At 45.1% G+C, this 18,008-nt stretch overlaps 1 protein-coding gene across 3 annotated transcripts in view; it reads right to left on the reverse strand.

Moving 5' to 3' along the window:
• Window positions 1–218: 218 nt before the first annotated feature.
• Window positions 219–18,008, reverse strand: part of LOC147684387 (rho guanine nucleotide exchange factor 3-like) — a 233,101-nt gene continuing 215,311 nt past the window's right edge. For all 3 annotated transcript variants that reach the window (XM_086940313.1, XM_086940315.1, XM_086940314.1), the window contains 2 exons: window positions 17,326–17,515; window positions 219–2,831 (listed from right to left, as the gene is read on the reverse strand). In XM_086940313.1, the coding sequence (XP_086796439.1) occupies window positions 2,602–2,831; window positions 17,326–17,515 (420 nt within the window). In that variant the 3' untranslated portion in view covers window positions 219–2,601. The remainder of the gene's footprint in view (window positions 2,832–17,325; window positions 17,516–18,008) is intronic.

Here is an 18,008-nt window from a genome sequence, read left to right on the forward strand (position 1 = left end):
TTACCGACCGGTAAAGGCCACCTACATCGGGCCCAAAATGCAATAAAATAATAAGTGTTCTGGGGATCCTACACATATGCAGAGATTGCTTTTTGTGGATATCAGACAGAATTTCCGAGAATGGTTTGTTTCTGTAATACACAACTGAGAAGAACCGGTTTCCAAGTTTGTTATATATATTGTCATTTTTCAATAAAAAGAAAAGTTACAAAAAATAAATTCAACATATTTATTTTTCACAATGTGCAAAACTTTAAGGAAATGTCAAAGTCACAGTGTTAAAAAACAATATCCAAATGGCACAATGATCTGTCTGCCATTGCGGCACCCATGATAATCAGAACAATTAACTACCCTTTGTTTTTTGGTAGTGAAACAACTTTCTAATAAATTGTAAAAGATTCCAGGTCAGCTCACCAGATTTTTGCATTCATCTTATCAGGCATAACGATACACGAATCATACTATGCCAAACAAGGCCGGGATGTTGGAGAGTAAAAGACAAGTATACAAAACTCTGGCATAAAACACCGGTCACACTAACTTCTGGTATTAATGGGTGCTTTAATAAGCAATTGTGGTAGGATTCCTCAGGGTGAAAACTAAACGTTGTTTGTCATTTTAAAGTTTCTTCCCTCCACCCCAAACAATCTTTACGTCCGCCCATTCTAAAACAGATGAAAGTTGAAGCTCTTGACAAAGGACACTGAGGCGGCCATCTTAGCGTTATCATGTGCAACACATCACAGTGACTTGCAAGAGTGGTAAGCTATCACAAATCATGGACATGTGGCCTATTCAATTCTGGTGGAATCTTTGTAGCATCTATTTGAGCTTTTACCTTCTTAGGCACATGCAACATTGTGGGGGTTTAAAAGTCACCCTGCTGTATGGAACAAGACACCACTTAGATGCTGGCAAGTAAACGATCTGGACAAAAATGTCAGCATTGAGAAAGTGGAGTCACATACAGGGAACAGAGGAGGGAACACCAGACAGTGTGTATGTGGAGGTAGACTAAATGTGAACAGTAGGAGGCCTATACTGCTGTATATGCGTCACTTGGCAGAATGCTGCGGCACAAAAAAGGTCCCAATTTTTCGGTGGAGGTGTGGGCACAAGGAAGAAGTCAGATGGGAGGGGGGTTCTACAAAAATGGTCATCAATGCACAAAAAGAGACCAGACCCATTCTGCAGTTTTTTTCTTTTACCCAGGTACACAGGAAAAAACATGCATGAGTGAGAGAAGGCTGAGCAGGCACCTACAGGGTATTCCTCAAAATCTATGCATCAGCACCATATAGGGTAGCCCAGACAGACCCTCACTTCTGTAAATTACATCCCATCTATAAGTACTCATTTATTGACACCATGTGATAGAAAGGAGCTAAGATATGTCCATTTCAACAATCTCTCACTGGGCATCAAAACTGCAATATCCAATCTTACGGTCCCGGTATCTTGCAGAATGTCCTTTCACTCAGACCAATATTATGCTGCTGTGGTACCAGGTTTATACCAGGACACTAGGGTTCGGTTGTAGAGCAGCCACACTTTAGGAAGAGGAAAGGCCACACAATTGACTAGAATTGCCTGTAGGTTCTCTCTTTCGCTCTACAAATGGAACACAAAAATTTGGAGCATGCTAGACCACTCGAGTTCAAAAAGCTCAACATTAATAGGAAAACAGATATAGCAAACATACAAACAAAAGCAATGTAGCTGACAGAAGAAACAGTCTATAAAATCAATGGAACGTAACCCAATGAGAACCTCTATATAACAGGAATGCGCAGGATCCCCAAGAACTAATCTCCAGGCGCTGCTGTCCAACTTAAGTACACAAGCAATGGAAGCTATTCTGCCTTCATCTTCAAACACTTTCCATTCGTACTCCTCCAAAACTTTCCTCGTTACCACAAATTAGGCTTCTGCCAGCTAAAACTTCACTGTGAGAGGAACAAAATGTGCTGTGAACTCAAACATGTGAAAAGAGAACAACTGAACTGGTCAGTGGGAATTGTGAGGTCACAGACCGTGGCAATCCCAGGGCTGACAATTACATCTACATATGGGCAGGAGTAGGCAACGGTGATTGCTACACGCTTTTGGCATGCTCACTGTTAGTCTGACTGCTGACTAACCAGAATGCATGGAACCAAACCAACATCTTTAACCAGAAAGATGAAGTTGGTTCTAGAGACAGTAACCAGCACACCACTAAATATTCACATGTGTAATCCGTTGGTTGACTAGCACATTGTGTTATGAACTTCCACTTTACCCCTAAAATGGCCCCATATTCCTAAAGTTCAAAGGCCTGCCCAGAACCAAGAGGTGGCAGAACACATACAGATGGGAAGCTAGTAAAGAAGTTTAGAAAAAAGACATCAATATTTAAGGGGATTCCTTGTAATGCAGGCAACTGAGAGAAAATAAATAAAAGGTGTTTCAAACAGTTCTTTATCAGTCAGTAGCCAGAGGAATAATGCCTTTGTTTAACTCAGCATTTCAACAAAGGCTGGTCTTTGAACGTGGCTATCTAGCCCCACCAGAAGCCATCAGTGCAAGAGAATGTTTGATTTCCACTCCAGTAGAATGCTAGTCGTCATCCATTTCAATGTCTGAGGCTTTATCACTGGTCTGCAGGCTTAGATCCGTCATATCCAACAGTGGCCCTTCCGACTCACTAAAGCTTCGATCTCGGTAGCCAATGATGGCATGGCGGAGGCAGGTCATCCACTGTTGTTTGTTGAAGGAGTCATTGGCCTGCAGTGTGTGCGATTGGCCCCGCGTTCGATCTCTGAAGCAGACTCGGAAGAAGTTCTTAGCTAGAGAAGAAAAAGGGCAAAAAGCTGTTGAACCCAGTAGGTCTTATTTCTACATTAACATCAATTCAATATTCCCAAGTATGTACAAAAAACTTTATGAATAAACCAATTCATATTATATTTGGAATTTCCAGAAGGGTAGCATGCTTCTTGCCCCACATTGAGGTATGGGGAGGGGTAAAGTTTACATGGGGGCTCAAACAGGCTTCTTTAGCAGGACTGCAAAGATCAGTGTGTCATATAGCAGATTTCAAGTACCCACCAACAAAATATGATAAGACTGCAAGATTTGCTTGTGAAAACGCGAAACATTTCATATTTGTACGGTTCCAGGTATCCATGTAGGTGAGTACTAGCTACCCATATAAAAGTACTGTCTAGATCAAGCATCTTCATTTTTGTCATTCGACGACTGGATATTCCGAGGTACACTTTCGCGGGATCATGAAAGTCTGGAAGTGGTGGGGTTCTTCTTTCTGCTCTACTTACATCAGGTCTTCCTTACACCACACTTCATCCGCAGGCCTCTTTACAACCCTTCTGGGTAGCCAACTCTTCCTGTCTGCCCTTTGGCTTCCTTTGCCCTCAAACTATTAAAGTATCATCTACTACTTGTATTGCAATGATATTCTGCTGCTTTCAGCTAATGTACTTCTTCACCACCGATCTTACCATCCCTCTTTTAGTCTCCTGGTTTTAAAGACTACAGCGGACTCGCCGCCACCCTTGTGCTCCATTTCATTACTTCCTTTTGTCTCAAAAATAGTGGATTGTCTAGCTATATGCGACTTACAACCAGTCTTGAACCCCAGCACCCTCCTATATCTCTGTTGACTCCACTGAATGTTTTAATTCACGTCTCCAACTTTGTCACTTCCATGTCTCCCACCAACTACCCTTCTTCCATCTTCATTCTTCTCTGTCCCTCAGCAGCCTTGGATTTGGCACTACGGAATATTCCCCCAACCTTGCTAGCTGCCCCTTTCACTGCTCTCAGCAGTTGAAGCTACAATTAACTGGATCACCCTCTACCATAAAGAGTGTTCGTATGGGTCCTAGTATTCACCCAATTTCAATTGAAGACTCTGTCCTTTCTCAAACCCTAAACAGGAATTCACTTCCCAGCATACACAGCCTGAGCATCACTGCCTGATGGACTAACTCCTGCATTCCATGCAAGCGGAAGCCTGTGATCTAACATTCAGAGCAAAATGCACCTTCACGTCTTACCTCCACCACCACAACATTGGGCAGGTTTCATGAACTTAACATTCACAAAATCCTCCTTTTCACACTGCTAAATCACTCCATAACACCCTAGTGATGACTAACAGCATCTTTATTGGCCCCCAAACGCTACTTCTTGGTCATCCCCACTGTGTTCCACCCTGAAACTTTGCTATTCCTTTCAATTTTACTCTTGCAGGCCACTTCCAAGTCTCTCCATTCCATCTCCATGTCCAGGTCAGCGGGCTCACTGATAAATAGCAGCCACTAAACCACTTGCTCATATAAAGCAATCTAGGGTAGGTGCCCTACCCATCCCAGTTGTTTTAAGTAGCTAACCACTGAAATGACAGCTTGGGCCCTTCGCTCTACTTCTGAGCACTTAGTGACCATTTCTAAAGTGCTGTGTGCTTCTTCAAGGCTCTAGTCATTCTATCAGATAAACCACCTTTCTAGAAATGTGGTCTCCTTTGAAACAGATGCTAGATGTTCTGTCAGCTTTTAAATCTGGCTTTAATATCCCTCCTTACTGAATCTATATCTACATTTTACAGGTATATAAAAAGGGATACATGGGTAAATGCTTGGGGCAGTCAATGCTAAGGCTTGCTTAGAAATGTGTACATTCATTAATGTTCCTTGCAATTTACGCCTCATGTCTTTCAAATCAGCAGAAGAGTAAAGACGTAAAGAATACCATACACCTGTCTTACAGTCACAGTTATTAAACTATTTTTAAGTTTAAGAATGCAATATTAATTATGGTATACTTTGGAACTTTAATTATTAATCTAAACCCATGAAAAATATAATAGTTTCAAACATGCCGTAACATTTTAAGAGACGACGCACTTCTATTGCTTCAACTAAGGTTAGTCATAGATATTCTATTTGCCAAGACAATTCAGGAGAAAATAGTTACTTTTCAGTAACCCCAGGTCTTCAGTCTTGGAGTAACCTGCTTGAAGATGTCCCGTTCATCAAGCTGAAACCCCTGTGTAATAAATGTTCGATAGCAGTGCACCTGTACACAACAGTGGATAATCCATAGACAACATATAACCTATACATCTCATTATATGACGTTACAGGTGGCCAAATCACAGGGATAGACGCTATTCTATTTCCATAAGGGGCTCAAACTGCTCGATATCGCTAACTTGTCAACTTGTGGACATGAAGTCTGATCTATTTTTCAAAACATTCAGTGAAAAAACAAAGGTTGAAGTGGAAGTATATGAATATCTTGTAATTAAAAACATGCAGCTTTAAAACCCCCCCAAAAATTTAAATTCATCAGTTATACATAATTGACATAAGTATAATGTGCACTGCCATAGATTTGAGATGCCGTCAGTGTTGTATTATGTGATGTCATAATTTGTGCAAGTTATACTTATGCCTGAATAGAGCTTAAAATTCAGTAGACATTTTGTTTTAACACAACCCGGAAGGCAGGAATGGAGGCTCACCTTATGCAAATAGACTGCGCAACACTGTTTGTGCCACTGCTGTTTCCACCTTAGACTCTCAATGCAGTAATGTTTAGCAAATATGTGTGGTGCTTACTTGCTTGTTCCAGCATCACATATGCACTTAACTTGACACCATATTAGAGCTAATGTAGCTGCCATTCCTCTTGTAGAATGGCCAAGGGAGTTGCCATTTACACAGTGGCAATGCATGAGATGCACTCAATGAATAAATCCGAGACCAATTTATAACAATAGTATTTTAGTTTATTTATTTACCAAGACCACAAAACTATCATAGGAGCAAATAAGTTTTAAAATAAAAATATTTTTCAGTTTCAAAAGTGGACACTGCAATTTTCAGTCATTGCAATGTTATTCTATGGGAGGAAAACAATAATGTGGTTTTGTAGGTAAGTACACAACTTACAATTCCTGTCTCCGGGGTGTGGGGTCAGCAGAGGGCGAGGTTCAGGTAAGCACCAACACTACACCAACGGCACAGGGGCGGCCGGGTGCAGAGTTAGGGCCCAATGTTAACCAATAGAGACTGGGGTGCCCGAAGACATTCTGCTCGCAGGTAGCTAAAGTGACCACTGGTTTCAAGCTTCTGAGGTTTAGGAAAGCCAGGGGTGTTCGGGGGCATGAGACAGCACCAAACATACACCAGCAGCGGCACAGGGTGCTCCCAATATCCTCAAGTTGGCACATAGCGGTGCGATCCAGAACTTGTGTTTAGCAATACCATGAAGTTGTTGAAATTGGGACACTGAGAATCTGCAGGCAGACACCAAGAAAAGAGGTTCTTGTGTTTCCAAGTAGTTGCCGAGTTCCACAGCCTCTTCGTGAAATGAATTTGAAAACATAACTTCTGTGAGGCAGACACCGGCAAACTAAATCTGTATGAAGCTCTTAATAATGTATAAAATCTGCCCATGTCACGAGGAAGGCATATTTTGGCTCCAGTACAGGACTTATTTCAGGAGACACTAAATCATCCCACTCTGGATCCTTTGTTGGCCGAGGACAGCCATCATCCTTGTCGCCATCACTTTGGGAATTCTGGATATCAATATCTATATTGACATCTTCACCACTTATCTGGTCTAATGAACTAATGACATCATCAGAGTCTTCTAGCTTTGGCTACCTGAAGCATAGAGGATACCAGCAGAGACGGAGTCACAGGGAGAGACACGATAGGTAGCACAGGAGTCAGAGGTGGAGAACAATCGGTATGTGGAAGGTTCATAACAACTGTAAACATCTAAGTTGGAAACAGCGTTGAACCTGTTCCTGAGCGCTCTAATAAAAAGTCTGAAACTCAAAGTCCAAGGTTCAGAAATCGGTTATAAATTTAAATGATCACGCTTTGCAATCCTGTGAAAAATCCCAGTGGCATATTCACCATAGGTTCATGCAGTGTATCATACTGCCTATCAACTCGATTATGAAGCAACAATGGAAGCTGATTAGCTAATGTGTGATGGTTGTATTCCTGTGTTCCTCATCATTGTGAGTCAAAAGCAACATTTTTAATGTGGAAGTCTCTGGGAATGGATGCCGCTTTGCTCCCTATAACTGGTTTATGTTCATATTCTTATTCTGTGAAGAAAGTCTCCATGTTCGAACAAGGCTGCATCTCTTGGAGGCTTCTCAAATCTTCACTCTCCACCCCAGAGGATGAATATTGTAAATGTGGATTTCACAGACTGTCCTTGAAGTAACTAAGCTGTTGTCAGTTTAGAAGAATGTGGTTTCCTCACTGATAAAACAGTTGACAGTGCTCATCATCTCCCCTTGCAGTAACACCTCTGCCGTTTTGACAGGAAATTCACATTCCAGCAAGGAATGCTTGGTTTTAAGGCGCTGCATTCATAGGCTTGCTGATTTCTAAGAACATTTGATGAGAAAGAAGGCTCTTCACGGTCCCTTTCTCACATTTTCTGCTTCTCTCGCTCCTTTGCAGAAAACCAGCAAGTCTATACCTTTAAACCAGACTCAGAGGATCAACGATCTGCAGAAGAAGCTCGCTCACAAATCTTTTTTGGTAACGGCTGATATTCAAATAGCCTCTTCTAATCTTTCAGCTGTGTAGTACTGGAAGGCACTGATCTGCCATGCTCCTCTACCAAGGCCCATGTCAATCGCCTGCCTCCATCTTCTAGATTATTTTTCGATAGACTTAAAGCAAACCTCATGATATCTTGCATCATGATCTGTATTCAGTTAGGTTATACAGTGGGCATGCCTCTATATGGTCTGCTTTTCACACGTCACATCACTTAAAAGAGAATGTATCAAAGTTTTTTCATTAACTGCTGGCGCATAGTGAGGGTTTTGACATAGAAAATTATATTTTAGAGGAATTCTTTCAAAAACAAGTATTTTTTAAGAAACTGGAGCAACTCTCATGAGAGTTCCCTTCACACAGATGTGCAGTGCAAAATCTAGTACTTGGAGCCTCTCAGAGGGTTCCTAGCCCTCTTATTGGCCAGAGTTATGGTAAAGTGATTTGGATAGGTTATAAGTTGTCAATGGCTTTTCTAATGATGCAGGTACACTGTAAGTGAAATTGATTACCGAGGGTTCGCAGCCTGGTGGTTTCTTCACGTGGTTAGAAAATCTGTCCTGTCTCTGTGTTTGTCACCACTGGAATGATGCTTTGAGTAATCACCGCAGCCTCCAGCAGTGGATTTAATACGATTCTAGTATTGAAAGCTCACTGTGTAGTGTCATGAGGAGACAGTGTATTCTGTATGGTGGGCACAAGTTTAGAGGAGGGGGGGGGGGCATCTGGCAAAAATGGTGTACAATCACTAGGAGACTCAAGGACAAGAAGGCAAGAGCGTGGCGAGAGAGAAAAAGTTCAGCAGTAGAAATCAGGTGGTCAATCTCCAGGTCACGTGGGACACTTTCTACCATTTGTGGTTTCTAGCCAGAACCACTTTGCATTTAGGGTCCTGTAATCCTGAATGGGACATCCTAATGATGGGCAGTCCGGTCCAACATGCAAAGTGTTATTTGATAAAAAGCCATGAGGACCACCAATGATCACGCATGGCACAAGGCTGATCACACCTATACCTGAAGTTGATCTGTCCTGGCTAAAAACGACCTAAAATTTACATAAAACAAGAGTAACTGAACCACATTTTCGAGGCATATTAAAAATAGGGGTATTCGATCACTTGCAATGGCCAAAATGTAGCCCAATGATCTACTTAAATATACTTGTTCTTTTGGGTGAGTTTTTGCGGACCATGTGCTAGAGGCTTAATAACTTAGATGTTGTAGGAAAGTGCCCTTTTTTGACATGGTCGCCCCACCTTTTGCCTGGCATTTGATGCACTTTTGACAGATGTACACTGGGGCTCTGCTATCCATTTCCCCAGTCCTAGCTCTCTTTACCTAAAACTGTACAATTATTCTTTCAATTGGCAACACCTTTAGCACCCCCTGTAAGATTCCCACTAAATGGTACCCCTGGTACCTGGGGCATGGGGGATAAAGAGGGTCCCTATATCTGCAGCATGCATTACACCACCTTAAGAGACCCCTGAGCACACTCCTGCAAACTACCTTTGCAGACTACATGACATCGTGCAGAGAAAAGTGAAGACACAACATGGCACACCTCCTGTGTGCCTTGCGAACATACACTGCGTGTAATATCAATAAGACACCCCTACAGCAGGCATTACAGCCATAAGGCAGGGTGCGTGAGGGCATAGCTGCATGAGCAGATATGCCCCCGTGATGTTCATGTAGATTCTTAGGAATTCCAGTGAACACGCAAGCCAACTTGGGTACTGGGTGTGAGAAGTTGGCCCGATATACAGCGTTCGCTATTCTAGCGACCACTATGTATCGTTCCAAACGACCCTTATGGTGATTGGTTGCAAGTCAACCTTAGACCAGCTATCCTAGTAGCGTGGATACGAGCAGTCTTCGGGCTAAACTCTAGAGGGCGTGTTAAGCCAGCTGTAATACCATCACATACCCCTTGAACACCAAGTGAAAGGACACCACACAAGTGTTATGAAAATAAACAGTATATTTATTATAATCACAACAGCCCTGTACTCTTTATGAGGACAGGGTACTAAGCACAGAACCAAAGCTCTTAGAAAATACTTCAAGTGCACAATTTAAAACAAGTGCCCGAGGGCACGGAAAGTTTAGTGGTCTCGGGCGGACCCGATAAGGCAAGTCGGAAGCGAGGGACTCGGGACCCTAGAGTAAGGAGGCTATGCAGGCACCGAAATGCCGAAGTTACCTAGCCCCGAGGGCTGCGGCTGCACAAGTCTTACAGGCGTCGGGGGTCTTCGCTGACGAGCCAGGAGCCGGAAGAAAAGGAGTTGCTGGCCGGCGACCAGTGATGAATAGTTCGTGGAGATCCAAGCCTGGATCAGTGATCGTTGATACCTGAAAGCAGAGGGGACCAAGTTCGTACTACTAGCCAGTAGTCAGAGGGTACCAGGAAGGCACCGGATGGCCAACACCTCGACTAGGTGAGTGGGCGACGCTAGGCTCTGCAGTCTCACGGACCAGGAGGCGTTGTCGGCGACCAGGATGGAGGTGCGAGCTGTCCCACGAAGGTTGATGCTGTCGGCGTCGCTGGGCCCAGGATTGGGGCAACAAGCCTTGGCAGATCTCAGGGCCACGTGGTGGGCCTAAGATGGCGTCTTGAGTGGACCAGGAGGGTCCGGGGTGCTCCTCTCGAAAAAGGGAGCAAGGGCCGATCTGGAGCAACCAGACCAGCAGCGTTGGTTGTCGGATGTCGTCAAAGAAGGGCACAAGCCAGCGGCTAGTGACCAGACAACGTGCTGAGCAGCGAGCAGAAGGGCCCCACGCAGATCGTGGAGATGCTGGGAGACTGCACTTCGGTGCTGGAGCTACTCAGGGTCGGGGCTTCTCGGACCCCCAGAGCACTCATCAGAGAATTGCTTCGATGGTCGTGCTGGTTAAGAAAGCGTGCAGGTTTTGATGATGGCCGGTCCCTCGAGGTCTCGTCGCACCCACAGATCTCAGCTGAGCTGACGACGTGGGTAGAGGTCAGAGGTGCCAGGGAAGCCGGTTCTCGTCGAGCTGGGCCGTCGGATCCTTGAGGAAGGACTTGCAGCAAACCGCAGAGTTCTTAGATGGTGCCTGCGGATGCAGGGTGACTACTCCTTAGCCACAAGGGAGAAATCTTGAGAAGAGTCTTGAAGTCCTTTCGTAGAAAGTATTCTTGATTCAAAGATGATCTGATTTGGAAGGGTCCCCGCTCCGGCCTTTATCCTAAAGAAAGGGGTGGGTACATGACTAGGTCCTGCCCTAAGGGTGGGACCAGGAAGGGGGGTAGTTACACCCCTCTCCCCCTGCTGGGCTTTCCCCAGGTCAGGGGCTGCGCGCCCCTGGAACTGGTTCTAGCCGGCAGATGCATAGTGAGCCCCGGGGTGCCACTCCACAGTCACCTTCTCGCAAAGCCCTACCTACCCAGAATACACAAACCCTGTCTGGGACGGTGCGAACACCGCCCTTGACAGGAAACCCTTTGTCCAAGCTCTCCTCCCTGGAAGGACTCCCAGCAGCAGGAGGTCAGACTCGTGTCTGTGGTGGCAGCGTCCATTTTGTGGAGCTGAGGCTTCAGTTAACTTTAACCGGGGTTCACAGTTACGTACATGTCGTGTCCCTCTAGAAGGGCGGAATGCTAACCTCGTCGCCAGAATTGGTGAGGGGGCAGCATCCCGATTCGTATGACCCCTTACTCGACATGTCTTGATAACGCGATACCGAAGTTACCGACATGATACGCGTTATCATGGAACAGCCATTGGGTCTTGGTTCCGCAAGCTGCAACCGGGCTCGGCTCGTGCCAGAGCCCAATTCACACGGTTCCATGCACTCTGCCTTCAGGATTGTCAAGGCCTGCCATAGGAGTGACTGAGAGGAACTCGGGTGTCCATTTTAAGGTTAGGTATAGGGATACTACACCTATAGCAATGGGCGAGTACGCCACGTGGCCCCAGCTGTCGTGCAGCCAGTTGTGTCAGATTTAGATGGCCATCCAGGGGTGGCATAATACATGCTTCAGCCCCTGGTAGGCCCTGGGTACACCGATGCCCTGAGTTACAGGGTCTGACAGGGTGGCCCAGTTCCAATTGGGTAATGCACCTAAGGTACACATCAATTTAGCGAGAGAACAGCTAGGCTGTGGGTCTGATTGGCAGGCCCACAGCCCGAGAAAGTCGTAAACCAGTGAAACAAAAGAAAAAAGTCCGGGTGATCATAGGATTGCAGACCCTACTCTCCTACACTGGGCACTAATGATTAGGGGTTCCTCGGCTACATGATGTCTTTACTGATACTTAAGATCAATGACCGGTTTCTGCCCCCCACCGTAACCCACACACTATAGGTGAGAGCCCACGCTCTACGAGGAAAGAAACCACGTCTGCTCTGGCCAGAGGTTTCATCACCTCCTTCAAACAGGATGGCGAAGTAACCAGCATATCAAGCCAGTAGGCTTCAAAGGCCTCTCCTGACTTTGATGTGCAGCCCGGCTCTCCCCAGATTTGGAAGATGCCATCCCCTGCCCTGAGGACCATTTGGCACTAGGACAGGTGGGAAACTGAGATAATAAGGAGGCGTATTCCTTATCAGGCTAGTACCACCCTTAAGATGGGCTACCTGATGTGAACACAATAACGAGAATTCAACCATTTTGTTTTTGTGTGGAATTAGGCTTACTGGGTCAGGGTTATGCCCACTTCCCGCAGGAAGTGGTCATACAGAGGTGTAGTCACACTAAAGGGTAGTAGCCCATTGACTACTACCCGTCACTCCCCTTAACAACCCTAAATTGAATATTTAGGGGCACCCCTGATGGCAGGAACTTAGATTCAACAGATCCAGACGAAGAGGACAAAGAAAAGATGCGCGATACCAAGAACTGAAATCTGATGTGGACTTTTGGCACCAAACCGTGAGTGCCTACACCCGTATTGACAATCGTGACAGAGTGACTGGTCCTACAGCTGAGCAACTACCAAGAACCCGGGTAGACTGCCAGGCCTTTGCAAATTGCCAGCAATTACCCTTGGAGTAGAAGAGCTACTCTCCTCTGCAGTCCGCAGGCACCGAAGAAGCAGAGTCCGCTTTACCATGTTGCCGCTCCCTGGCAAGCCCAACGCAGCTGTTATCCCCAGGAAGAGGTACCTGTGCTCCTGAAGGTCAGATCTGTTCCCCCATAGAGTGACAGGACACCAGGACAGAGCGGAGCCGCACAGCACCAATACCCAGGGTACTGGACTCCTTGCAACAACCAAGGCCTGTTCAAGTGCAGTTATGTTTTGTTACTGTGAATTTATAGAGCGCGTATTCACCCAGAGGTCTCTAAGCGCTGTCAGCGGTCGTCAGACTAGTTGAGAACGAAGTGAGATGTTCAAAGCGATCCTCATGCCTCTAAGAACAGTACAGTTTTCAAACTCTTCCTAAAGCGGAGGAGATTCGTTTCCTTACGAAATTCAGTGGGGAGACAGTTCCATGCCTGAGGAGCAATGGTTGAAAAGGCTTGCCCACCCAAGGACGAGCGATTGTACCGGGGGCAGGCCAGATAGCAGGCATCAGCCGACCGGAGGAACCTACTTGGGCAGTATTAGTGAAACGGCCCTAGATGTAAATAGGGGCTAAGCCATGAACAGCCTTATGCACAATACAGAGACTTTTGAATTTGGTTCTCTGTAGGATCGGGAGCCAGTGTAAGTTCTGCAATAAGGGCGTGACCTGTGTATGTCTGGGTTTTTTAAAGACTAATCTTGCTGCGTCGTTCATTACCACCTGAAGCCTGGCCAAAAGATTTTTGGGCAGACCAAGATATAGGGCATTTCCATAATCGAGACTTGATGAGATCAAAGCGGAAACTGCCAATCTAAGGGTGCTGAAAGACAGAAGTGGAGACAGTTTCCGGAGCTGACGCATTAAGCCCACAGTGGTTCCAACCACCGCCGATACTTGGTGTGTCATGGATAGCAGGCATCAATCTTAATATCCAGGCTTTTTACGGCCATGGCCGATTGGGGGAAGGGCCCTAGTTCTGAGGGCCAGAACAGGTCATTCCAAGGGTTTGAGGTTGTAGTGACCACTAAAACCTCCGTTTTTTCAGGGTTGATTTTTAGCGAGTTTGCCAACATCCAGTTGATGGTAAACTTGAGAATGTCTTGCATTCTCAGGTAAGCCCTAGGTGAATGGTCGATCTGGATCAAGATTTGGGTGTCGCATAATTATAAACCCTGCAATCCAACTGATTCAATGTAGCAATTAAAAGGCTGCAGATAGGCATTGAAAAGCAGGGGGGATAAGGCTGCGGGGTACTCCACATACCAGCGTAGCTGGCTGGGATACCAGATCTCCTAATTGTACTCGCTGGGACCCATCCCTGAGAAATGAGGTCAACCAGGCCAGAGCCGTGCCCTGGATCCCTAGATCACTAATCCTCGTTAGGAGTTGGCGATGATCAACAGTGTCAAACGCCACGGATAGGTCTAGAAGTACCAGAGCAGTTGGGACTCTAACAGCACAGAGACAGAGCAGCCATCGAGGGACGTCAGCACCACAGAGACCCTCTTCCACAGTGGCCCAGTTGTCCTGATTTTGCCCACTCAACCGGCGAGACGGGCCTTTGATGCACAGCCGACTTATCTACTCTGCACCAGAGTGCCCCAGTCTGGGTACCGATGAACCAGCTGTGCCCCCTTGCTCCCAGGACTCGTGTGACAGGAGAGCCCCCCCCCCCCCCAATTCAGAGCTCCCCGACTTTTTTTTGTTTCTTTACAGACGGACACGTACATTTTGTTAGGCACGTGGAGATTAAGCGATTTGCCCAGAATCACAGGATGTTGAGCATCATTGCGAGACTCTAACCAGGTTCCCCAGCTTAGAGGTCGACCACTCTAGCCGTAAGGCTACATCCTCTCCCCAGCGTGTTCCAAAGTCACCCTCTGCAGCCTGTTTTTAGGTAGCCCCCCCTTCTTTCCACCGGCATAGGGTGCAAAGCTACCAACCCGACCTGCACCTCTGAACCTGGACCCCCACAGGGCAGGTAACGAGTAACTGCTGGTGGTACTTTGGTCCTTGGACCCCTATGACTAAGTCCAGAAGGAGAACCCCAGAAACAGACAGTAATTAACTGTATGCAACATATGCTTTTTTCCCCTCATAGGAAAGCATTGCTGCGTATAAAGACGCATTTAAGTGAACATTTTACTTACCTGTAAAAATCAATATTTAAAAAAGTACTTGCTTGATAAAGAAGTTCTTTGTATCAAAATTGACATAAAAATACAACTTATTTTTCTAAATTGGTCTCGGATTAATTTTTGAGTGTGTGTTTCATTTATTGCCTGGGTCAGTACAACAAATCAGCACTACCCTCGGATAAGCCTAAACTGCTCGTCCACGCTACCACAAAAGAGAGCAGTTAGCGTCATCATTTTTGCCTCTGTAAACTAATAAGGACTGCATGGCCTATTTAGACAGTGTACCTCGTTTTGTTCAACTCTATAAAGAGCCAGCTTCCTATAGATGTGTAAAAAGGGGCTACCCACGACTACAGAGTGCATTAGCTAGGTCCAACAGGTAACTCTGGGTAAGGGGACTGCTGGTGATTCTGCTCTTTGGATGTGTTCTGGAGCAACAGTAAGCAGTAGTGTAGCTGCCCCCATGCTTTGTCCTGCATTCCAAAACCTCTACTTAAAAGTAGTCATAGTTGGTTAAATATTACTGTACTTACCAATGTTCATATAGTACAAGTGTTTTCTACAGTCATGGAACAATATATCAATTAATCACTACAAACTCTACCAGCTCTTCTCCTGGGCTTACAGAGAGTCTTCCTTTTGCTTTCATGAAATTCTTTTCTTCTACTGTCATACTGTATGCTGTCAAAGGATGTGCTCTTTTTCACGCTTCCTATATTTAATGATCAGATCCCATTATTTCTATTTCAAGACATCAGTGATCTGGTCAGGATAGAATATGCACATAGTCCTCTTGAGAACGCACGTATAACCACGTTTAGCACAGTCCAGCTGAATAGGAGTAGGAGAGGTAGAGAGCCTGGAAAAATGCTGAAAGGGCAAGTCAGTTTGAGGAAGACTGAGCCTGTAATATGGTCACAAGGTACATCAGGCACACTTAGCTAGACATGTCTTTATAACAAACAGCCCACTGAATTCTGGGACGTGTCATTTTGCTTTTAACTTTGAAAGCATGTAACCCAAAAATCCAGAATTGCTATAAACAGTGAATCAGAATCCCATCAGTTTTCAGACCATTCATCCATCAAGCTATGGAACAGCATCTATGCACCTGCACTTACCCATCCATGCATCCTCTTCACTTAGAAACCTGTGTGCTCATCTGTTTGCCCTACCATCCTTCCAACCCCAAAGCTGTGCATTCACCCACCTCTCCATTCATTAATTCGTCTGATCTACCTTCTCCTTGGCATTTATCATCCAGCCCAGTATTTATTTATTTTAAAAGTTTTGTATAGCGCTAGCGAGTCCATCTTGCCATGCTCCTATGCCCATTCATTTACAACCATCTATCCATTAATGCAAACACTCAGTCAGCCAGTATATCAACAATCCACCATCCACCTGCCTGTAAATACCCGCATGCCTGAAAGCATGTTTGTCCATGGCTTTGCTTTCTATGTCTACAACTGTGCTTTTTTACATAGTGCGGGTGTGAGGTATACGTTTGTGTCCCCAAACAAATCACACAACGTTCTCCATCCATAACAATAAAATGCAACACACATATAAAAAAGCCAGAATTAAAGACCTAGTTTGCCATCAGGCTTAAAAAAACAAAAAAAGTCAAAGATAGCGGAGTGGGTGAACGTGAACAGTCAACAGGCACATCAACAAATGGATGAGCAAGTGCATGGCCGGATGTATTGTTAAAATAAGCGAGTGCATGATAGGCCGCAGGAATGTTGGTAGCATGACACTATTCTGCACCCCAAATGAAGCTCCTCACTCACTCATTCATCAATCTATGTACAGCCACTCATCCACCCACAGTGATCCACATTCACCACCGTAATAATCCCGGTAAGCAAGCAAGCGTTTGTCTATCCATATCTTACACATACTTGTCCATCAATTACCAGTACTTTTGCTAATAAACAACCAGTCCTACTGACTTTGCTAAAGGTTGATGGTCTTGGCATCTCTGAATTCCTTTTGAGTTCCTTCTGAATTCGCTTCCATACATAAAATGTACCATAAATATATATTATAGGGATTCACTTGGGCGCATTTAAAAAGCTTGTGCTGCGTGGCATGTATTTCCCCTTTCCATGTTGATTGTGAATGGAGGTAGGATGCGTGTGCCATGAATTTAAGTAATAGAAAAAAAATTGTTTATTTATTATTTCAGTTATAAAAACAAATCTGGCTGTGAGAGCTTTAAGCAGGTCTTTTCCTTTCAGAATTCAAACCCCTGCAGGCCAGACATTTGTAAGCCATTCAGTGAGCTTTACTTTGTGAAGTCCACGGTCTACCTGCTAATTGTAATGTTTTACAGTAAGATACTACCTGTTGCTTGGTTATTTAAAGGGAAACCCCACACATCTGTATCATGCAATCCTCTAACACAGAGACTTAATATGCCTGTGCCAAATGACATATTTTCCCAATTCAGTAAAAGAGGACTTCTGTAAGGACAAAAAAGCTGATCCCAGGTACCCTTCTAGGTGACAGGCAGGCAGGGAAAGGAGAGCCATCAAGATATGTTCTTACCACGCTCATTGTTGTTGGTGAAGGCACCACGGATGGAGCCGCCCAGCCGCACCTCTCCGTCAGGCAGGTCCTCCAGGATGAGGTCTCTCATTGGGATGGGTTGGCGGTAGACCTGGTAGTACAGCTGTTCACTCTGCGTCACTGGCCTTGTGATTACAAGGACAGCTTCAAACAGGAAGACATGGAGTCGCTGAGAGGGGAGGAGAAATTAGGCCATTCAGATCATAACTTTATACCTTCGACTGCGGAGACCACATGACTGGGCGGCCATCTTGGGTATTTAAGATGGTTCAGAAATTAGCAGCGTGGACAACTTCAGTCAATGAAATACATAAGACAAGAAACAATATCACTAACATGAAGGATAAGCATTATTTCCAAATTTTAGGGTCAATTCATGGATGATTCCACTTCAGCATAGTTTGCAGAAAATGTGACTCATAGCCTGAAATAGCTCCCCAAATTCTCTGCAGAAAAGCGTGAACTCCAGGGAAAGACATAGGGCAACAGTTCACTAAATAGTTATCAATCTGTTATCAAACTGCGGTCATGCCTCTGAGTGGGTGCAGACAAACAGCTTTTACCAATTCACAAAGCTGTCCTGGAGAATTTATGGACCAGTCATGGGTTTCCAGGCTTACACCAGGAAAGCTATTGTGAATTACTGCTTCTACCTGTACGCC

The sequence above is a fragment of the Lissotriton vulgaris genome, chromosome 10 (genome assembly GCF_964263255.1).
Source record: "Lissotriton vulgaris chromosome 10, aLisVul1.2, whole genome shotgun sequence".
NCBI classification, from domain to species: domain Eukaryota; kingdom Metazoa; phylum Chordata; class Amphibia; order Caudata; family Salamandridae; genus Lissotriton; species Lissotriton vulgaris.